General features: G+C 41.5%; 1 protein-coding gene across 1 annotated transcript in view; it reads left to right on the top strand.

Moving 5' to 3' along the window:
• Positions 1–23,681, top strand: part of carmil3 (capping protein regulator and myosin 1 linker 3) — a 70,716-nt gene that overhangs the window by 30,280 nt on the left and 16,755 nt on the right. Inside the window, exons 15-29 of the mRNA XM_059017004.1 lie at positions 240–316; positions 2,786–2,890; positions 3,472–3,541; positions 4,769–4,850; positions 6,284–6,380; positions 8,649–8,703; positions 10,996–11,168; positions 12,261–12,329; positions 12,420–12,513; positions 12,834–12,932; positions 19,867–19,995; positions 20,283–20,400; positions 22,089–22,260; positions 22,403–22,490; positions 22,771–22,905. Coding sequence (XP_058872987.1) covers positions 240–316; positions 2,786–2,890; positions 3,472–3,541; positions 4,769–4,850; positions 6,284–6,380; positions 8,649–8,703; positions 10,996–11,168; positions 12,261–12,329; positions 12,420–12,513; positions 12,834–12,932; positions 19,867–19,995; positions 20,283–20,400; positions 22,089–22,260; positions 22,403–22,490; positions 22,771–22,905 — 1,563 coding nt within the window. The remainder of the gene's footprint in view (positions 1–239; positions 317–2,785; positions 2,891–3,471; positions 3,542–4,768; positions 4,851–6,283; positions 6,381–8,648; positions 8,704–10,995; positions 11,169–12,260; positions 12,330–12,419; positions 12,514–12,833; positions 12,933–19,866; positions 19,996–20,282; positions 20,401–22,088; positions 22,261–22,402; positions 22,491–22,770; positions 22,906–23,681) is intronic.

Raw genomic sequence — 23,681 nt, 5'->3', positions numbered from 1 at the left:
AGAGAAAGGATTTTAAAGAAGCCTTGTTTAGCACTCCTTTAAGAGGACAAATAATATGTTTGCTTGTGCTAGTAAGAGATCAAAGAATGGATTTTAAAGATGGTTGGCACTCCTTTAGAGTGGACAGTGATAATTATATTAAAGCTAATAAGAGAATGGATATTAGAGAGGCCTAGGTTAACACTCATTTGAAGTCTGTTTCTCTCTTTCTCTCTCTCTCTCTCTCTCTCATTCTCCAGTTGTGCGGTGCATTGCTTCGTGGGTGCTGCGCTGATCTCTCCTACCTCAACCTCTCCAGAAATGCCTTTTCACACAAGTACGTCTCTCTCAACTGTGCATGTTACACCAGCCTTAAACACTACAGCTCCCAGCATGCCTCTGTGAGGTATATTTTAAGATTCAAACTTCAGTGTTTAGGGGTAAGTGATCTATGTTTTAGATGCACTCTTGTTACTATGCAAGTCATTCGTTTTTCTAAGAAATTCATTGTTACCCCAATACACATGCAAAATGGATCGCGGAAGAAGCATGACAGCAAAGCAGTGTTTGGAATTACTGCAAAGTTTACCAAACAACGATGCTGATGCAGATACTGGTTCTGAAGCAGACTGGGTTTGCGAAGATGAATCCTCCAGCAGCAGTGACAGTGAGGAGGATGCCAGCGAAGTGTCAGGAAAAGGGTGCAGGAGATCTTGTGGGAGAAGAAGCAGTCCTATGGCAGCCCCTGCAAGGATGCCAGCCACTTCACCTGCATCAGCCCCTGCACCTGATCCAGCCACTACTTCACCTGAGGCAGCCGCTTCTCCAGCGATAGCCCCAGCACCACCTGGTACTCAAGAGTCTGGTAATGATGGCACTGTTTGGAACACTGTAAATCCTGGTGTTGAAGCTGCAGGTAGAAGGGGTGAACATAATATTTTGAGGGAAGTTCCAGGGCCCACAGCATATGCAAAATGCAACATTGATGAAAGCGCATTGTGCTTTTTGCCTATTGATTGACATGCATACGCTTCACCACACACAGCATTGCACTGAAGCAGAAGCCCACCGACAACTACAAGATGATCCCTGGTCAAAGCCCTTGGAGGAATTAGAAGCTTTCATTGCACTAGTATATGCCCGTGGAGCATTTGGTGTCAGAAGCCTGTCACTGTACAGTTTGTGGTCCAGTAAGTGGGGAGTTGCTTTTTTTTCAGAGACAAAGCCACAGAATCGCTTTTGTGAAATTTTGCGATTTCTGCATTTCGATCTGAAGCAAATCAGAAGCGCCTGACTTCAAAATGATAAATTTGCCCAGGCATGTGAAATTTGGACCCGCTTCACTGACAATAGCATTCTCTGCTACAACTCGGGATAGAGTATTACAGTGGATGAGCAGCCAGCCGCAAGAGACGACAATGTGAGATTGCAAAACGTAATGGCAACAAGACTGTTGATAGCTGTGCCAAATGTGCAAAGACAGTCTGTGCACTGCATATGTTGCAGTCTGTGCACTGCATATGTTGAAAAGCGCAGGATCTGTGTGATTTGTGCCAGCACTTAGACTTCGTAAACGATTGTAAATGAAGCCCATTGTGTACAAATGTTCATTTATTCATGTCATTTCGATTATAGTATGTCTGTGTATAAATGCATAGCTTTGGTTGCGAATATGCGGTTTGTTATGTAGGCAATATAAACCCATTTATTTTACATTTTTTGTATACTTATTTACATCTTTTCAGTTGTACAGTTTTGTATGTACATGATATAACTGTATATACACAAATTTATTTTCAAATATTTGTTTATTTAATTTTTCAGTTCTTTGAGGTTGCGCTTTATGTAATATGTCTGTACATAAACACATTTCTGTTCAAATGTCCGTTTATTTACAGTGTTTTGGTTGTCTAGATGATTTATATGATGTTCCTGAATAAAACAACGACTTATATTAAATTGCTTGTCCTTTCATTATAATATTTATCTTGTATTTAATACGCCGGTCAAATTGACCGATCATGGTTATTCTAGGTATGCCTATAAACACGATCTTTCTAGTGCCATGGCTCCGCCCCCTTCTCTGGACAAAAGCTTTCATTTTAAGATTTTAAAAGGAAAAGTTTTTAATTCTTATCACTCTTGCTAAGTATTTTATTTTTTATTTCGAATTTTAGTTTCGATCTACTGAAGAAATATTTTACATTTACATACCAAATATGTAAATGTACGTTTAATGTTCGCAATGTTAACGCCTGTCTTTAGGGTCTAACAATTGTATTAAAGGTAAATTACTGTAATTGTTGGTGAATATGAGAATACTCTTCTCACATTTTAAATTTGTGAAGTTTTTAAATCCAGATGTTCTGAAAAATGTTCACAAGTTTCTCTTTGACTGTTAAAATGAAAATGAAAAAATTATTTGATTTTATTTCATTACCCACCAGAGGGTGATGCGATTCCTTGTTCGGATGGACATTTAGCATCAGATTTCTAAAATTCCTCAGGTGTCTGGCAAAAGGTTTCTATTATACCTGCCCTTTGTGCTCCAGCCAAAGCCAAGCCAAATTCTCTGCAAGCAATACATGCTTTTGTCCTATGAAAGAATGCAATTCATTTGGCCTTTTAGAAATCCTATTAAAATTGACATATATATTTAAACATATTATAAATTGCTATTTCCTTCACACCTCTGCACCCACAGTACCAGTGAGGGCTGATGGGAGCTTTAATTCAACACCAGCACATGGTAACAGAGTTCTGGCAGCCTGTAAGAATACTTGTTCTCTCTGGGTCTTTGTTTCAGGAAGTCTAAAGAAACGCTCCCCTCCTTCAAGCAGTTTTTTAGCTCTACATTCAGCCTCAACCACATCAGTCTGTCTGGAGTCAAGCTGCCTGCTGAAGCCCTCAGGTAGGACATTGTGGCTCAAGCACGGAGCCAGACTCCTGTTTTGAGCTCTGAGGACTGGAGCCAAGATGGCTGCCACAAGGTGCAGTTTCCTACAATGTCCAGCAGACCAGCATTTGGCTAAGTAGTTAATAGCTGTATTTCTCACTGATGAAGGAATTAGTATGTTTGTCTGCTGCTTGACTTTCTTATTTGCTTCTAGTTTTTACCTGTGCAGAGTTTAAGATTGAAATTCTGGATGAACTGCCTATATAACTGCTTCTTATACTATCACACGATCCACTGAACAAACACACAGGTGAAGAAACAGTCACTTCCAATATCTCTCACACACACATTACACTGATGAAGGCATTAGCAGAAACGCTAGTCTGCTGCTTGACTTTCTTAGTTTCTTCTAGTTGGTAACCTGAACAGAGTTTAAGATGGAAATTGTGTTTGAAGTTCTGGACATATTTAATCTTCTGTCTTCCCTCCCTCCCTCCCTTTACCTCTCTGACCCCCTTTCCTTACTCTCTACCCTCTTCCCCTCCCTCTTTCTTTCTTCCTCCCTCCCCCCTCTCCTCCTCTCCTCCCTCTCTCAGAGCTCTGTTTCAGGGTTTGTCTTCCAACGCTCACCTTAATGATGTTCACCTGGATATCAGTGCCTGTGAGGTAAAACTGTCTGTCTGTCTCTGTTTCCCTCATGCTTTTCCCATGGTTATACTATGCATTTGTCATCATTTTCTATGATTTGCCATGTTTTTAATATGTTTTACCATACCTCTCTGTGCTTTACAATGCATGCCTATGCTTTACCAGACCTCTCTGTGCTTTACAATGCTTGCCTATGCTTTACCAGACCTCTCTGTGCTTTACAATGCTTCCCTATGCTTTACCAGACCTCTCTGTGCTTTACAATGCTTCCCTATGCTTTACCAGACCTCTCTGTGCTTTACAATGCTTCCCTATGCTTTACCAGACCTCTCTGTGCTTTACAATGCTTCCCTATGCTTTACCAGACCTCTCTGTGCTTTACAATGCTTCCCTATGCTTTACCAGACCTCTCTGTGCTTTACAATGCTTCCCTATGCTTTACCAGACCTCTCTGTGCTTTACAATGCTTCCCTATGCTTTACCAGACCCCTCTGTGCTTTACAATGCTTCCCTATGCTTTACCACACCTCTCTGTGCTTTACAATGCATGCCTATGCTTTACCAGACCTCTCTGTGCTTTACAATGCTTGCCTATGCTTTACCAGACATCTCTGTGCTTTACAATGCTTCCCTATGCTTTACTATACCTCTCTATGCTTTACAATGCTTGCCTATGCTTTACCACACCTCTCTGTGCTTTACAATGCTTCACTATGCTTTACCAGACCTCTCTGTGCTTTACAATGCTTGCCTATGCTTTACCAGACCTCTCTGTGCTTTACAATGCTTCCCTACGCTTTACTATACCTCTCTATGCTTTACAATGCTTGCCTATGCTTTACCAGACCTCTCTGTGCTTTACAATGCTTCCCTATGCTTTACTATACCTCTCTATGCTTTACAATGCTTGCCTATGCTTTACCACACCTCTCTGTGCTTTACAATGCTCCCCTATGCTTTACCAGACCTCTCTGTGCTTTACAATGCTTCCCTATGCTTTACTATACCTATCTATGCTTTACAATGCTTCCCTATGCTTTACCATACTTCTATGTGCTTTACAATGCTTCCTTATCCGTTACTATGCTTTCACTGTGCTTTATTAAACTTTGCTGTGCTTTTATTATGGGAAACTTTTATAAGGGCATAATTGGCGTGTGTATGTCTATCTGTGACTTATAACAATGAGTTTACAAACAATATTTAATAGGAAAATCTTTCTCTCCTCTCCCCTCTCCCCCTCAGCTGCGTTCTCAGGGCGCCTCTGTGATTCAGGAGTTTCTTTCAGGCACTTCCTGCATCTCCACTCTCGACATCTCAGACAACGGTGAGCCTGCCTGTCTGTTTGTCTGCCTGTCTGCCGGTCTGTCTGCCTGCCTATCTGCCTGCCTGTCTGTCTGTATGTGATAGGATGATATCACTGGTCAGGCTGATTTGACCAGGAAGGAGACTCAGACACTAGAAAGCTGCAGGTTCAAACATGAATCCGCACTTTTAATTATAACACTAACAAAACAACAGCGGCACGGCGGCCAAAACAAACAGGTTAACAAAAAGAATATCTCATTTTAAAGACCGCGGTTGTAGACCGAGCCCCGCGCTTTCAATACACGTCTACACAAACTCCCCTGCATCCCAACGATAACTATTTATATATTTACTCACAGCACACAAAACCCTCAGCTTCAGTAACATGAATTCTCACCATCACTAATTCTCACTAACACCCGTGTACACCTTTTATAACCCCGTGGCTTAATTAATCATTTAAACATGTATTTAATTGACAGCTCCAGCCACATTCCCACGTGTGTTTGCAGGGAGGATTTTAACTCCCTCCCTGCCTCCCAATACTCCCCACACAACACGCACCCTGCCGTGCTGCCACACACCTGCACTAATAATACAAAATACATTGAAATAATAACAATAATAATACTAATAATAATAATAACTACACAAATAATATAAATAAACACAGGAGTTGGGTGTACCCTGTCACACTGTAATATAATTTTAACAATGGACAAGACAAGCTACCTGCTCAGATAAGTGATGAATCAAGAAACTGTGGATTATTTGAACACCACCGATAACCTAAAAAAGATCTTTGTATGTAACAGATCTCAATAGCACCCTGTGGCGCGGTAGCTTCACAGCCCAGATGGTATTGGCAGGCAGAAAGACTCAGACACAGAAAGCTGCAAGTCTAATGCGTAAATGAACAGTTTAATTAACAAATAAACACAGACAAAACACTTGATAAAACACAATGAACAAAATAAACGGCACAAGGGCCAAAACAAAAGGTTCTACAAAAACGCACAAATGTAACCATAAGAGGGGACAGCACAGCACCTCCACCTCTATCACTAACATTAATTCTCTAACTCTCACTAACACCCGTGAACACCTATTTTGTACACCTGTGGCTGGAGCTTAATTAATCATTTAATCATTTATTCAATTGTCAGCTCCAGCCACCTTCCCACATGTTTTGAGATTGTGTAACTCATTTCCCTTTTCTATTAGAGATGCTGCTTTGGTCAAACACTTACTTTTATAGTTTGGGCTTTTTAACCTGACTTACAAACACAATTGTTGACTACAGACGGACGGGCTGTCTGGTATTCTTGATGGTGTGTATTCATTTCTTGTTTAAGCAATGCAATACACAGTGTTTGGTTTTGGTACAGTTCCCGTCCCAGTAGTTCTTGTTCTTGATATCCCTGTGAAGCCTGTCTTTGAATCTCCCTGCAGGCTTTGACTCCGATCTGCTGACTGTGATTCCAGCACTGGGGCAAAACAAATCCCTCAAACACATCCTGCTGGGAAAGAACTTCAACCTGAAGAGCAGGTAGGCATGGTGGCGCGGAAAATATACAGTACGATGTAATACCTGCACTGGCCAGGAGGGCCAAACAGGTTCCATTGAGGCCACTTGGTTTGCTGAAACTCTTTAAGGACTGTGATGGTGTAAACACGATCATACTGAAGTGTCATTCTGGGACCGTGATGGTGTAAACACGATCATACTGAAGTGTCATTCTGGGACCGTGATGGTGTAAACACGATCATACTGAAGTGTCATTCTGGGACCGTGATGGTGTAAACACGATCATACTGAAGTGTCATTCTGGGACCGTGATGGTGTAAACACGATCATACTGAAGTGTCATTCTGGGACCGTGATGGTGTAAACACGATCATACTGAAGTGTCATTCTGGGACCGTGATGGTGTAAACACGATCATACTGAAGTGTCATTCTGGGACCGTGATGGTGTAAACACGATCATACTGAAGTGTCATTCTGGGACCGTGATGGTGTAAACACGATCATACTGAAGTGTCATTCTGGAACCGTGATGGTGTAAACACGATCATACTGAAGTGTCATTCTGGGACCGTGATGGTGTAAACACGATCATACTGAAGTGTCATTCTGGGACCGTGATGGTGTAAACACGATCATACTGAAGTGTCATTCTGGGACCGTGATGGTGTAAACACGATCATACTGAAGTGTCATTCTGGGACCGTGATGGTGTAAACACGATCATACTGAAGTGTCATTCTGGGACCGTGATGGTGTAAACACGATCATACTGAAGTGTCATTCTGGGACCGTGATGGTGTAAACACGATCATACTGAAGTGTCATTCTGGGACCGTGATGGTGTAAACACGATCATACTGAAGTGTCATTCTGGGCCCGTGATGGTGTAAACACGATCATACTGAAGTGTCATTCTGGGCCCGTGATGGTGTAAACACGATCATACTGAAGTGTCATTCTGGGCCCGTGATGGTGTAAACACGATCATACTGAAGTGTCATTCTGGGCCCGTGATGGTGTAAACACGATCATACTGAAGTGTCATTCTGGGCCCGTGATGGTGTAAACACGATCATACTGAAGTGTCATTCTGGGCCCGTGATGGTGTAAACACGATCATACTGAAGTGTCATTCTGGGCCCGTGATGGTGTAAACACGATCATACTGAAGTGTCATTCTGGGACCGTGATGGTGTAAACACGATCATACTGAAGTGTCATTCTGGGACCGTGATGGTGTAAACACGATCATACTGAAGTGTCATTCTGGGACCGTGATGGTGTAAACACGATCATACTGAAGTGTCATTCTGGGACCGTGATGGTGTAAACACGATCATACTGAAGTGTCATTCTGGGACCGTGATGGTGTAAACACGATCATACTGAAGTGTCATTCTGGGACCGTGATGGTGTAAACACGATCATACTGAAGTGTCATTCTGGGACCGTGATGGTGTAAACACGATCATACTGAAGTGTCATTCTGGGACCGTGATGGTGTAAACACGATCATACTGAAGTGTCATTCTGGGACCGTGATGGTGTAAACACGATCATACTGAAGTGTCATTCTGGGACCGTGATGGTGTAAACACGATCATACTGAAGTGTCATTCTGGGACCGTGATCGTGTAAACACGATCATACTGAAGTGTCATTCTGGGACCGTGATGGTGTAAACACGATCATACTGAAGTGTCATTCTGGGACCGTGATGGTGTAAACACGATCATACTGAAGTGTCATTCTGGGACCGTGATGGTGTAAACACGATCATACTGAAGTGTCATTCTGGGCCCGTGATCGGGTAAACGCGATAGAATACGCACTTTCTTTCTTTGATTTGTTGAGCCACCATACTTTGCACTACAAATTGCAGATGCATATCATTGGATAGGGGAGGAGTTGGACCAAAGGACGTTCTTTTGCGCTTTCACAACGTATTTGCCTGACAACGTCAAACAGTCATGACCGTAGAGGCGATTTTCACGTGTGAACCCAGCCAATGTCTTGTAATTTGTCCAAACATCAATATTTTTCAACAAAACTTTCAGGACGTATTGTAAGGTCATAGAATAACGTGTTTTTATACATGTATCTCTACATGTAATAATAAAAACATATTTGACGTTAAAAAACTAAATTAAATTGTGATGAAAAAAAAGCAAAAAGTTTGTATGGTTTCTGAAGTACTTTATAATGTTCCCCAGAGCGTTCTGAAAAAAAAAGACACCAATTCCAAGATGCTACTGTTAAAAAACTAGATTTTCTCATCCTGTTCTAGGATGCTGGAGGACGTCTTGCAAAAGATAGTTCACTTGATCCAAGAGGAGGACTGCGTAAGTACAGCCTGTCGATGGACTGTGTGTCTAGACCAGCTTGGAAGGGGCTAACTAGAGCAATTTCCTTGTTCAAGTAATTGTACAGGACTGGAAATAAGACTCCTATTGCATAGCAGTTTCATTCGTTCCAGGTTTTACTATGAGCTTGGTTAGTATGTATAAGCTCAGGTGTGTCTTATTAAACTTATAGTAAAACTGGGAATGGATCAAACTACTATGCAGTGGGAGTCTTGCTTCCATCCCTGTGATGATAACCAGCATTATTACTGCAGGGATGGACATAAGACCCCTTTTGCATTCCAGGTTTTACTATGAGCTTTTTAGGGTTGGGTAGCACTGTCTCTCTGGCTCTGCAATCACTCACCATCTACTACGAACTTGTAAGGTTAAAGAACGAACCCTAAAACACATGTTTTCTTCTCTGCAGGTCAGCTACATTCCTGACTCTCTACATGTATCCTCCACTCTCACCCGTTTACACAGAGTCAACATTCTTTTACATTTTAACCCTTCAGCTTGATTAGCCACAGCGTGTCTAGGTAACAAGCTCAGGTGTGTCTTATTATTAAACTCACAGCAAAACCAGGAATGGATCAAACTGCAATGCAATGGGAGTCTTATTTCCATCCTTGTGATGATAACCAGCATTGTTATTGCAGGGATGCAAATAAGACTCCTATTGCACAGCACTTTTGCCCATTCCAGGTTTTACTACCAGCTTGATTAACCTCAGTGTGTATAGGGAACACGCTCAGGTGCATCTTATTATTAAACTCATAGCAAAACCAGGAATGGATCACACTGCTGTGCAATGGGAGTCTTATTTCCATCCTGTTGTAGATAATGAATAGTTCCTTACATTATCTCTGCCATGCACATCCAATCACTATATAGGTCTGTGGCAATGTTCCCTGCCCCTGTGTGCATTTGTGTGTTATATGTTGCGTGTGGTGTGTTAATGTTGGTGTATAGATATTGCAGCACGGGCTATAAATGGGTGTGTGTAGCACAAGTTATTTAAAATGTATAATTGTATTTAGGCATGGTGACTGCACTTCACTTCACGTGCATTTAAAGTATTTAATATGTGAGCACGGGGTTGCACAGAATTAGTTCACGTGCTGGGATTCAAGTGAATTAATTAGTAATTGAATCCCGGCACAACAGTATATATAGATGCACAAAGCACTCACTCCGGGTTGGGTGTTCAGGGCGAAGGAACGGGAGAGAGTGAGGAGGTAAAAGAAATAAACCATAATAATCAATTGCTTCGTCATGCTGGAGGACCAGCATGGTACGTGTTTGTTTAGTGTTCGTCCCTGTGTGTTAGTGTCTGTTCATTTTGTTTGTCTTTTTATTTTGGTTGCAATTCTGTTTTTGTTCAGCATTTTATTTTCTGTGTATCATTATATATATCACTATATGTCACACTGAGCGCATCAGCGTCTCTCTTTCACTCACCAGAGTACTGCCTGTCTGTGTGTGTTTCTTTCTGGCCTGACGTTATCCTTACAGCTAGCCTGTCACGAGGTCTCATCTGCTTTATTTTCATTTTTAAACATGATATCTGGTTCTTCACTGGGTTAAAGAAATCTGTTTACAGTCCTTATAAAAGTCTCCCATAGTAAAAGCACAACAAAGTGTAATAAAGCATGGTAAAGCCTAGGGAAGCATTGCAAAGCACAGAGAGGCAGAATAAACATGGCAAGCCATGTTAAACTATGGTTAATTCATAGTACAACCATAGAAAAAGCATGGAGGAAAGTACAAAAATACTGTGCTGAAGTTATATACTGTGCTGAAATTGAAAACCCAACGGTATAAATGGGTAATTGTATGTAAAAAATAATGTAATTATATGTAAAAAATAATGTGATATCTTGTAACAATTGTAAGTTGCCCTGAATAAGGGTGTCTGCTAAGAAATAAAAAATAAAAAAATAAAAAAATAAGAGAAGCCATGTTTTCAATTTGTGTTGCACTTCCTGGGTCACCAGGAAGTTGTCCCCACTGACTTCATTCTTGTCAAAAAACAATCAGCTGCTTCCCCTGCTGACTGACATGCATTCAGACAGTGACCCAGAATACACTGCTGAGGTGACCCAGGAAGCAAAGCAGTAAAAGACTTCCTGGAAGGCAAAGCAAGCAAACTGAGCACTTCGTGTAGTACCAGATGAATGTTTTTAAACGAAAATGCATGTTTGCTTTAGCATGTGTTTCTTTCAAAACTGCATATGTGGGTCCTGTGTAATGAGTGGAGTACCAGTCTGTACCCTTGTCCTCTCCCAGTCTCTCCAGTCCCTGTCCCTCACGGACTCGCGGCTCAAGTCTCGCACGAGTATCCTGGTGAACGCGCTGGGCAGCAACACCTGCCTGCGCAGAGTGGACCTGAGTGGGAACAACATGGAGGACATTGGGGCAAAGATGCTGGCCAAGGCCCTGCAGATCAACAGCACTCTGAGGTACAGAGCTATCGATGTACATATCTCTTTATCTACCAACCTGTGTGTGAGAGTCTGTGTGTGTCTGTGTGCAGAGCTACTATATCTACCTATCTGTGTGTTTATCTATCTCTCTATCTACCTGTCTATCTACCTATATACCTCTGTGTGAGTCTGTGTGTGTGTATAGGCACTGCAGATCAAAAACACTCTGAGATAATTATGTATCTGTCTATCTATCTGTGTGTGTGTGTGAGAGAGTTTGTGAGTGGTAGTGTGGGTGCGTGTGTCTGTCTCTGTGTGTCTAAATGTCAGTGTAGCCACGTCACTGCAGATTAACACATATATGCACTGAAGTGGATCTGTCTCTGTCTGTGTGAGTGTCTCTGTGTGTCTATAAGTCTATATCTATCTATCTATCTTGTTATTATTTATTTCTAAGCGGACGCCCTTATCCAGGGCGACTTACAATTGTTACAAGATATCATATCATCTTTAAATACAATTACATTATTTTTACATACAATTACCCATTTATAGAGTTGGGTTTTTACTGGAGCAATCTAGGTAAAGTACCTTGCTCAAGGGTACAGCAGCAGTGTCCCCCACCTGGGATTGAACCCACAACCCTCAGGTCAAGAGTCCAGAGCCCTAACCACTACACCACACTGCTGCCCTATCTATCTATCTATCTATCTATAGATCCTGCCTATACAGCCGTGACATGACTACACAGGTTTAAATCAGTGTCGTAACCAGAGCTGCCATTCTACCAAGGTCAAACTTGGGTCTCAAGCTATAGCTGCAGTATTTATATGGCTCCTTGGTATTTATTGTTCAACCTCCAAATCTATGTTACACGGCAAACCAACAGAGAAAATGAAGGAGTCTTTTGTACTTCATCAGAATTTTTACATGAGCATCAGCATTGATGATGCAGAAAAACAAGCAAGGACACAACCTCTGAGCCCTCATAGCTAGTTTAGATTTAGATGTTGTATTTCAATACAGTACAATCACGTGTCTGTCTGTGTGTGTGATGTCCAGACTAGCAGTATTCAGTCAATGCTGTGTGTATGCGTGATCATTCCAGTCCTCTCTCGTCTCCTGCAGGACTGTCACATGGGACAGGAACGGCACCAGTGCTCAGGGATTGCTGGATGTGGCGCGTGCTCTGGACCAGTGAGTTACACTGCAAGTTTTATTTCGTTTTCCAGGTTTTTTTTTTCACTGCCCCTTCTAAGTGTTTTCTCTCTCCTTGTGTTTCTGCAGTAACTTCACTCTGCAGTTCATGCCTGTGCCACTCAGTGATGTCACTCAGGCCTACCGTAGCGCCCCCGAGAGGACAGAAGAGGCATTACACAAGGTACCTAGGGAGTGAACTCACTGTGTGTGTATGTGTGTCTTTCTGTCTCTCTGCAGACAGACAGGAATGAGAGGCTAGTGAATTAATTAGCACACTATATGTCAGTCTGTCTGTCTGTGCCACCTAGCCCCCCAGATTGGAACCCAGACCTCCAGAGAAAGGTGGAAGGCAGACATGAGAGGCTAGTGAATTAATTAGCCTGCTGTCTGTCTGTCTGTCGATGTGTCTGTTGGTCTGTCTGTCTAACGTCTAACTGATCTTTTGAAATGCTTTTCTTCCCTTGTCCTGATTGGGTTTCTCTGGGTTTCTTTGTGTTTTAGATTCAGAGGAGTTTGCTTCGGAACAACCAGAGTCAGCGATTCTCTCAGCAGCAAGCCTTCCGACTGCACCAGGGCATTGTGACCAGCACTACCGAGCAAGTAAACACTGAATAAACACTGAGTAAACACTGAGTAAACACTGAGTAAACTCTGAGTAGAGACTGAGTAGAGGTAGTAACCACTGAGTAGTTTCACGTTTACGTTTATTCTGTAATAAACTCTTAAACTCAGAGGAGGCGTTTAGGAGGGACATAAAGGACAGTTGGCGTGCTGGCTCACAGATATTAACAACCGTTAATCAATCAAGAATAATCACACAGACTCAGTTCATTCGATGTTTAACGAATCAGTATATATGTATGTGTATATATATATATATATATATATATATATATATATATATATATATATATATATATATATATACAGACGTGCTCAAATTTGTTGGTACCCCTCCACAAAAACGAAGAATGCACAATTTTCTCTGAAATAACTTGAAACTGACAAAAGTAATTGGCATCCACCATTGTTTATTCCATATTTAATAGAAATCAGACTTTGCTTTTGATTTTTTATTCAACATAATATTGTAAATAAGAAAACAAATGAAAATGGCATGGACAAAAATGATGGGACCGCTAACCTAATATTTTGTTGCACAACCTTTAGAGGCAATCACTGCAATCAAACGTTTTCTGTAGCTCTCAATGAGACTTCTGCACCTGTTAACAGGTAGTTTGGCCCACTCTTCCTGAGCAAACTGCTCCAGCTGTCTCAGGTTTGATGGGTGCCTCCAGACTGCAAGTTTCAGCTCTTTCCATAGATGTTCGATAGGATTCAGATCAGGACTCATAGAAGGCCACTTCCGAGTAGTCCAATGTTTTGTTCTTATCCATTCTTGGGTGCTTTTAGCTGTGTGTTTTGGGTCATTATCCTGTTGGAGGACCCATGACCTGCGACTGAGACAGAGCTTTCTGACACTGGGCAGTACGTTTCGCACCAGAATGCCTTGATAGTCTTGAGATTTCATTGTGCCCTGCACAGATTCAAGGCACCCTGTGCCAGGCGCAGCAAAGCAGCCCCAAAACATAACCGAGCCTCCTCCATGTTTCACTGTAGGTATGGTGTTCTTTTCTTTGAAAGCTTCATTTTTTCGTCTGTGAACATAGAGCTGATGTGACTTGCCAAAAAGCTCCAGTTTTGACTCATCTGTCCAAAGGACATTCTCCCAGAAGGATTGTGGCTTGTCAATATGCATTTTAGCAAATTCCAGTCTGGCTTTTTTATGTTTTTCTTTCAAAAGTGGAGTCCTCCTGGGTCTTCTTCCATGGAGCCCACTTTCGCTCAAAAAGTGACGGATGGTGCAATCAGAAACTGACGTACCTTCACCTTGGAGTTCAGCTTGTATCTCTTTGGCAGTTATCCTTGGTTCTTTTTCTACCATTCACACTATCCTTCTGTTCAATCTGGGGTCGATTTTCCTCTTGCGGCCGCACCCAGGGAGGTTGGCTACAGTTCCATGGACCTTAAACTTCTTAATAATATTTGCAGCTGTTGTCACAGGAACATCAAGCTGCTTGGAGATGGTCTTGTAGCCTTTACCTTTACCATGCTTGTCTATTATTTTCTTTCTGATCTCCTCAGACTACTCTCTCCTTTGCTTTCTCTATCCATGTTCAGTGTGGTGCACACAATGATACCAAACAGCACAGTGACTACTTTTCTCCATTTAAATAGGCTGAATGACTGATTACAAGATTGGAGACATGTGTGATACTAATTAAAGAAACTAATTAGTTTGAAATATCACTATAATCCAATTATTTATGATCTTTTCTAAGGGGTACCAACAAATGTGTCCAGGCCATTTTAGAATATCTTTGTAGAATAAGCAGTAATTCATCTCTTTTCACAGCTTCTTTGCTTTATTCTATGACATACCAAAGGCATGCAAGTATACATGATAAAATAGCTTTTAATTTCATCACTTTTCAGGAGGAATGAAGCATTATTTCAATGAGCTGTAAGGGTACCAACAAATTTGAGCACATCTGTGTATATATATATATATATATATATATATATATATATATATATATATATATATATATATATATAAATATATATTATATGAAACAAAACACATTGGAAATGTGAAAAAACGGCAAGTTATCAAAAGTGTCCAACCATTTAAAGTGGAGATATCAAAAACACAAGCCAAGTTTCAAGAAACCATTGGGGCAACTATGCCCAGCACAAAGGAAATAGTCACAACTGTAAAACTGATGGGGGTCAAGGTTGCCCCAATTGTTTCTACTAACTTGGCTTGTGTTCTTCAGGCACAATAAAAGCGGATCAAACAAGTTAGTAGAAACAATTGGGGCAACCTTGACCCCCATCGGTTTTACAGTTATGCCTATTTGCTTGAAACTTGACTTGTGTTTTTGATATCTCTACTGGCTGGGCACTTCCGATAACTTTTTTTTCACATTTCCAATGTGTTTTTGTTTGAGATATCACTTCACATTAAAGTTATGTGTGCAACAGTATGTATGTTCAATGAAAGTGTCATTCATATCAACTATATTCTTTTCACACTAAAAATGTTTTGTGTGGGAACTATGGAAGCGTCCTAGTGCCAATGAAAAAAAAAAATGACAAAAAAAATCTCCTAGCTAGGAGAAAAAAAGTCATAGCTAGGAGATAAAAGTCCTACATAGGAGGGATGGGGTAAAAGCCGGAACGAGCCGGAACGAGCCGGAACGGTACTTTAATGAATTCAGTTGCTTTAAAAAACAGCATAGAAAGTTACACACACATGAGGAGAATATTTTAACAATCAGAACCGATTAGTAACGCGCTGTTACAGGCCAGAACCCTCTTTTTATCACCAAAAACCTCCCGGAACACTGGGTTCCGAAGCTTCAAAGACGACGAAAATGATACACACAATACAACTAAGTGAGGACCTCATAACACTATTGAGAAAACCCACCGAACCGACCTTTAACTGCCCATTCCGTGCATAAACAGCTGTATAGACAAAACCGCCCGGAACACGGGGTTCCGAAGCTGCACAGAGTATGAAAATGATACACACAATACAACTAAGTGAGGACCTCATAACACTATTGAGAAAACCCACCGAACCGACCTTTAACTGCCCATTCCGGGTAATAAAACAGTGTATTTATTTTGTTTGTATATGATCTTCTCTCTCTCTCTCTCTCTCTCTCTCTCTCTCTCTCTCTCTCTCTCTCTCTCTCTCTCTCTCTCTCTCTCTCTCTCTCTCTCTCTCTCTCTCTCTCGAATTGTTTAGAATTGCTGGTAGCCCCTAACTGTAAAAGTTATATGTGATTAAAAAATAAAAATAACACTTATATATAGCTGCAACAGTAAAACAACATTTATTTTTTGCACAATTTTTTTGTTCTTCTTACTTACAATGATAAAAAAGTATTTTAATGTATTTAACATATTCATATATGTACATAGGCTATATTTGATACAAAATGGATACAATGCAATTCAGTGCAAAGGCAAGCAAACACACTATCTTACAATTAGGTAGTTTACAACATGTAAGGAAAAACGAGCAAACAAAGCAAAACAGTTTAGATTTTAATATTATGCAGGGTGACTTCAAATACAGAAACCTTGATGCATTCTCCATTTTCTTCTTCAAAAAAATTAATTACATTGTGTGTCATATGCATAAATAAATAAATAAAATAAACAGAATAAACAAACTAACATGTTTGTGTTTAATTTGGGAACCTACTGTCTGAATACGAGAGAGAAATGAAACAATGTATTCTTGCTCTAAATTAGTTGCTGCTATATTAAACTATGTAACAGTGTAATGCCTGAGAAAGCACGACTTAACCCTTGAAACAATGTATCGAATTGAAGTATTTGGCTGAAACGCTGTAACTAACAGATAGCACTAGTTTGTGCAATATGAGAAGTGAAACGAAATTGTGTTTTAAATAAATTTGACTATTTTACATCCCTGGCATTTTTATTGTGTGTTTGTGTTGTACTTGGTCAAGACCTTATCCTCTGGCCCAAATGAAAGAACCTGGTGCTAACAACCTCAAATCTTTAACTTAATCAGATTAATCAGAGAGAGAGAGAGAGAGAGAGAGAGAGAGAGAGAGAGAGAGAGGAGAGAGAGAGAGAGAGAGAGAGAGAGAAGATCATATACAAACAAAATAAATACACTGTTTTATTACCCGGAATGGGCAGTTAAAGGTCGGTTCGGTGGGTTTTCTCAATAGTGTTATGAGGTCCTCACTTAGTTGTATTGTGTGTATCATTTTCATACTCTGTGCAGCTTCGGAACCCCGTGTTCCGGGCGGTTTTGTCTATACAGCTGTTTATGCACGGAATGGGAAAATAAAGGTCGGTTCGGTGGGTTTTCTCAGTAGTGTTATGAGGTCCTCACTTAGTTGTATTGTGTGTATAATTTTCGTCGTCTTTGAAGCTTCGGAACCCAGTGTTCCGGGAGGTTTTTGGTGATAAAAAGAGGGTTCTGGCCCGGAACAGGTTAATGACAGCGCGTTACTAATCGGTTCTGATTGTTAAAATATTCTCCTCACGTGTGTGTAACTTTCTATGCTGTTTTTTAAAGCAACTGAATTCATTAAAGTACCGTTCCGGGTCGTTCCGGCTCGTTCCGGCTTTTACCCCATCCCTCCTATGTAGGACTTTTATCTCCTAGCTATGACTTTTTTTTCTCCTAGCTAGGAGATAAAAAGTCCTACGTAGGACTTTTTTTCTCCTAGCTAGGAGATTTTTTTTTCATTTTTTTGGCACTAGGACGCTTCTGTAAGGAACTGTGTTTGTCCTTCCATTTCACAACATTTGCAAATAGTATAGCAGTAAAGTTACAGTTTTTAACAAGTAACGAGATGAACAAGATTTTGTAAATAATGATTATGTATTATCCCGATTGTACTGAAAGCTTTCATCTGATTTTGCTATCATAATAAGCTTGATCCATTCATTTAGTATATTGTAAAGGTTTTATGTTCAGGAAGTAGTACTCAGGGAGACGGTGTTGAATTCTCAAAATGTTTGTTTCGTTATATAACCTCCCATCGTTTCCCGCTGCTGTCCGACCAACCATGGTCTGCAACCCCTGAAAACAGCAACACACATTCTCCCCGCTCATTCACTCACTCCCCCTTCCCATGCCAAGTAACGCTGTGACCTGTTCCCCTTATTTCTATTTGCACACTCCAATACATAAGAGAGACCAAAGCAAAAGGTATGCATACCGCAAAATAAGTTTAGGTTTCTAAGTTTCAACGCCTCAGTCAGTCAGACTCGCAGAAGAGCTCCTCAAGGTGTCAGACCAGTTTGCAGCCTGTATTAACAGGCTTTCAACCGACGAACTGCAGTTTCATTCCTACATTTATAGTAATTTTTCCCTGCTTCACGCATCATAAGGCTTAATTAACGTAAAACATCTGGCTTTTTAGACAGCCCTTATCACTAAAACTAATAATATTTTATACTTGTCCGGTTACTCCTTTAAAGTTAATAGTATATGATCTCATGCTGCCTATTTTTCTAATCCCTAAATATGTGAAGTAATTTCTAAAACTAATAATATATGTTCCTGTACTCCAAAGTTTTTATTGTCGTTTAAGATAAGAGTTTATAAAAACGAGGGCCTGTGATTTAAAGTACCTGTTCTTATGAATTAGTCCAGCCTTGGTCTAAAATATATTTCCTTGTCTTTAGATTAAAATAAACAGCATCTTGATTTAAAATATAGTTTCTAGTACGAAAAGAATCCCAGCACAGTTACAGATAAAAAGTAAGACTGCCTTTGGCTGTAGTTACTTTTTGCTAATAAGAAACTCGTCCGTGAGCACATTCCTTAGTTTATTGAATTAGGTCTTAGTTTTGGTAAATGGTCTCATTTTTGGCTAACAAAAGCTGCTGCACTGAATAACTTGCAGATAAGAAGAGGTGTATGTCTTTAAGTCCGGTTATTTCTAATGATGAATATGCATTCCATTGAAAGATGCACACAGACACGTCCTTTAACCTTAGATCAGTGCCTGCTCAGTTTGTTATTATTATTTTTTTATTTTTATTTTGAAGACCCTTTATCCAAAGCGACTTACAGAGACTAGGGTGTGTGAATTATGCATCAGCTGCAGAGTCACTTACAACTACGTCTCACCCAAAAGACAGAGCACAAGGAGGTTAAGTGACTTGCTCAGGGTCACACAGTGAGTCAGTGGTTGAGGTGGGATTTGAACCGGGGATCTGCTGGTTACAAGCCCATTTCTCTAACCACTGGACCACACAGCCTCCTCGTATTTTGCTCACAATTTTCTGCAATAGTATTTCAGCTGACTTAATATCCTCTAAACAGCACAGTTTTACAAGATTCAATAGTATCATTTGCCGTCAACAGTGTTTATAGTCAACAAAGTCTTCTTTAATATCATTCTCCAAATGTTCGCTTGCTCCCAACATGTCTGGAAATCTGCTCCAGGTTCAGCTCTCAGTGGATCTGTAAAAGCGATTACAGGCTTATTTATCCATTTCTGCGCTTCGCAGATGTGTTCTTGTGTACCTGCAAAATACTTGAAACCTGTTAGCCAGGCTCCCATCTTTGCATTCTCATCTTTATTTCATGGGGACCAAGGGCCATACATCTCTGCCACATATACCTTCCACTCAAAGGGTGCAAGTACCTTGCACAAGGAAGGAGGGGTTTTGGGGTCACTTGTGACAGTAGAGACTAACCACTGAGTAACCACTGAGTAGATACTTGAGTAAACAGTGAGTAACCATTAAGAAACACTGAGTAAACACTGATTAACCACTGAGTAACCATTAAGTTAACACACAGCAAAGACTGAGTAAGCATGTAAGCAGTGACTAAATACAGAGTAAAACAAAGCTAGCCTTAGGTAATGTTTTGGTAAACGGTGAGTAAATATTGACTAAACACAGTGGAAACAGTAAATATTGAGTAACCCCTGAGTAAAGTGACGCTCTCTCCCAGGTGCTGGAGCGTCTCTGTGTGAAGGTGCAGGATAGTGTGAGAGTGCTGAGGAGCTGCCCTGTGGAGTCAGTCAGGGAGGACCTGCAGAGAGCCAGAGACACACTGAAGGAGGCGCGCAACTCCAGAGCTGTGAGTAAAACACTACTACTACGCTCACACTCACATACACATACTCACACACACATGCACACACTTATGCACACACTCATGCACACACTCACGTACATCACAGTCATGTACACACTCACACACACTTACTCACACACGCACACGCAACACACACACACACACACACATTTACATACACATTCACACTCACATTCAAAATGCTCATTCAAATGCTCCCAGCTCCAGAGCATTTGTCAGACTGTTTTACTGCAGACCCTGCCTGTCTCACAGTGTCCCTCTGTCCCCAGCTCTTCCCCAGTCTGTTTGAGCTGGGACATGTCCTCGCAGTGGACGGTCCAGTGAGACATCGTCTCGAGTCAGTGGCCAGCGATGTGTCCAAGGCTGTGGACAAGGAGCTGCAGGTACTCTCTCTCTCTCTCTCTCTCTCTCTCTCTCTCTCCCTGTCTCTCTCTCTCTCTCTCTCTCTCTCTCTCTCTCTCTCTCTCTCTCTCTCTCAATTCAATTCAATTCAATGGTGCTTTATTGGCATGACTTACAATAGCAGGTGTTGCCAAAGCAATTATACAATACAGACATGTATATATACAATGCATCATGAATACATATATAAAAACAAACTGATTTATAAAGTACAAAAAAATATATATATATATATATATATATATTATATCACTACTAACAATAAACATGTATATACATAAGTGTGTGTGTGTCTCTGTGCAGAGCTCTCATTGTGTGTCCCTCAATCTGTGACATGCAGACACATACTGGGCTGCTAGTTGGGCTGTGCTTCTCTCCTCTCCCAGGAGGATTGGGACTTTTTCAGGGTTGGTCATGTTTGGGAAGTTTGGGAGGGAATTTGCAAATTTTTTAAAATAAGTTTGTCTATTTTCTGAGTATTTTTTACATTGAAGAAGGAAGTGCATCTCTGTCTCGACCTCTCCTGTCTCACAGTGACCACAGAGCCTTTCTTCTTTAGGAAGCCAGGTCTGCCGGTGACGGCCTTTCTCAATGGCCAGGCTGTGGTCACTGAGCCTGTACTTGGTCAGGATCTGCCTCTGCTTTGTATCTCTGACAGTAGAGAGATACTCTGCCAGAGTGTAATCTCTTTTTAGGGCCCGATAAATCCAGTTTATTTTGAGATTTTGTTTCTGTGTCCCAATGTTTCAGATAGCAGTTTTTGGTTAGTTTTATAATTTGGTTGACTCTGATTGGGGGCTGGTAAGCAGTGCTGACCTGAAGCTGGTTTGTTTTAGTATTATTAGTTGGGTTCAGTGCAGTGAGCTTCAGGGCCAGCTGGCTTAGAGGACTCTTTTCAGGGCTGAGCTCTTGGGTTTGCATGGCCTCATACTGGAGGGAGTCTGATTCACTTTTCTTTTCTTTATATTTATGAGTGTTGGGTAACGGCCTAATTCTGCCCTGCATGCATGATTTGGTGTTTTTCTTTGCACCTGTAGGATGTAGGATGTTTTTGTAGAGTTCAGCATGCAGGGTTTCGATTGGGTGTTTGTCCCATTTAGTCTCTCTCTCTCTCTCTCTCTCATCTCTCTCTCTCTCTCTCTCTCTCTCTCTCTCTCTCTCTCTCTCTCTCTCTCTCTCCTCTCTCTCTCTCTCTCTCTCTCTCTCTCTCTCTCTCTCTCTCTCTCTCTCTCTCTCTCTCTCTCTCTCTCCAATGGTCTTTATTGGCATGACAAGTCATAGAAGCAGTGCCAAAGGTAATTCAGCAAATGAACAGAAAATGAAGAGTTCTATAGACACATATATACATTGTCCTGCATTTATGCACCTGCCTGCTTAACTACAGGCAGGTGTCCCTCATTTCATTAGAGCCAGGTTTCCCCTCCTGGCTCTAATTTCAAACCCCAAGGCATTCTGGGGGATGTAGTCCTTTATCAACCCCTGGACTACATGTTTTCTTATCTTCCCCTACTCTCCCACAATATATATTTAGATGTCTATATAAAAGAGTATAACAGTATGCCGCTTTTAGAAGATGTTTTAAGAAGCCTCTACTCTTTTCCCCAAATGGCTTTTTCATCAAAAAAACTCATTTTCTCTCCCCCTCTCTCCTCCTCTCCCTCTCCCCAGGTGATTTCTGGAGTCCATGTCCTCTCTGTCTCAGGAGCTCTGTCCCCTGGCTGTGTTCCAGGCCGAGTCTCACAATAAGATCCTCTCCTCTGTCTCCGAGCGTGTCACCGTTCCTCGCTCCGTAATCAAGGCTGCCCTGGTGGAGAGAGCAGGGCAGGACATCCAGAACAAACTTGAGTAAAACACCTCCCATCTGACTGTCCGTCCAGCTGTGTGTCTGTCTTTGACTTATGTAATCGTATTTGTCTGTATCTGTGTGTCCTGTCTGTGTGTGTCTGTGTCTGTGTGTCTCGTCTGACTCCTCTGCTCTTATTCTCAGTGAGGTGAAGCTCGACGTGGTCACCTATCTCACCAACTCTATTGTGGATGAAATCCTGCAGGAGCTCTACTCCTCTCACAAGAAACTGGTGAGGCAATACACACTGAAGAGGCTTAAGAACTACAGGTCACAGCATGCCTCAGCACCTGCAGTAATAGTGGGGGATGTAGTTCTTTATAGAGTGAAAATACATGAGGCTGTAGGCTTTAGTGCATACATTTGTATACAAAACTACAGCTTCCAGCATGCTGTTCCATCAGCAGTCCAGTGAGGGATGATGGGAGCTGTAGTTCTTTAGAAAAGAGGCTGTAAAGACAGGTTTTACCGCAGTATATGCTTGTAATTTTGGGGTCCCCCGCCCCCCACAGACTCGTCACATCTCCCAGCTGAGGCGTCTGGCCGAACAGGAAGCAGGATTTCTGGGAACGCTGCAGGATCGAAGCTCCAGGGGAAAACATCGGAATTCTGAGGACATCACAGATGAGGAGCTTTACACCAGCATAGTGCGTCAGTGTGTGTGTTTGTGTGAGAATCTGTGTGTGAGTTTGACTGTGTGTGTGTGTGAGTGTGAGAATCTGTGTGTGAGTGTGACTGTGTGTGTGTGAGTGTGACTGTGTGTGTGTGTGAGTGTGACTGTGTGTGTGTGAGTGTGACTGTGTGTGTGTGTGTGAGAATCTGTGTGTGAGTGTGACTGTGTGTGTGTGTGAGAATCTGTGTGTGAGTGTGACTGTGTGTGTGTGAGTGTGACTGTGTGTGTGTGAGTGTGACTGTGTGTGTGTGTGAGAATCTGTGTGTGAGTGTGACTGTGTGTGTGTGAGTGTGACTGTGTGTGTGTGAGTGTGACTGTGTGTGTGTGACTGTGTGTGTGTGTGTGAGAATCTGTGTGTGAGTGTGACTGTGTGTGTGTGAGTGTGACTGTGTGTGTGTGTGTGACTCTGTGTGTGTGTGTGAGAATCTGTGTGTGAGTGTGACTGTGTGTGTGTGTGAGTGTGACTGTGTGTGTGTGAGAATCTGTGTGAATGTGAATGTGTGTGTGTGAGAATCTGTGTGTGTGTGTGAGTGTGACTGTGTGTGTATCTGAGTGTGACTGTGTGTGTGTGTGAGTGTGTGTGTGTGAGTGTGAGAATCTGTGTGAATGTGACTGTGTGTGTGTGTGTGTGAGAATCTGTGTGTGTGTGACTCTGTGTGTGTGTGTGACTCTGTGTGTGTGAGTGTGTGTATCTGTGTTTGTGTGTCTGTCTGTATGTGTGTGTCTGTGTGTGTGTGTGTGTCTCTTTAA

The sequence above is a fragment of the Acipenser ruthenus genome, chromosome 54, assembly GCF_902713425.1.
Source record: "Acipenser ruthenus chromosome 54, fAciRut3.2 maternal haplotype, whole genome shotgun sequence".
In the NCBI taxonomy this organism is placed as follows: domain Eukaryota; kingdom Metazoa; phylum Chordata; class Actinopteri; order Acipenseriformes; family Acipenseridae; genus Acipenser; species Acipenser ruthenus.
This window is presented reverse-complemented; position numbering and strand designations above follow the sequence as displayed.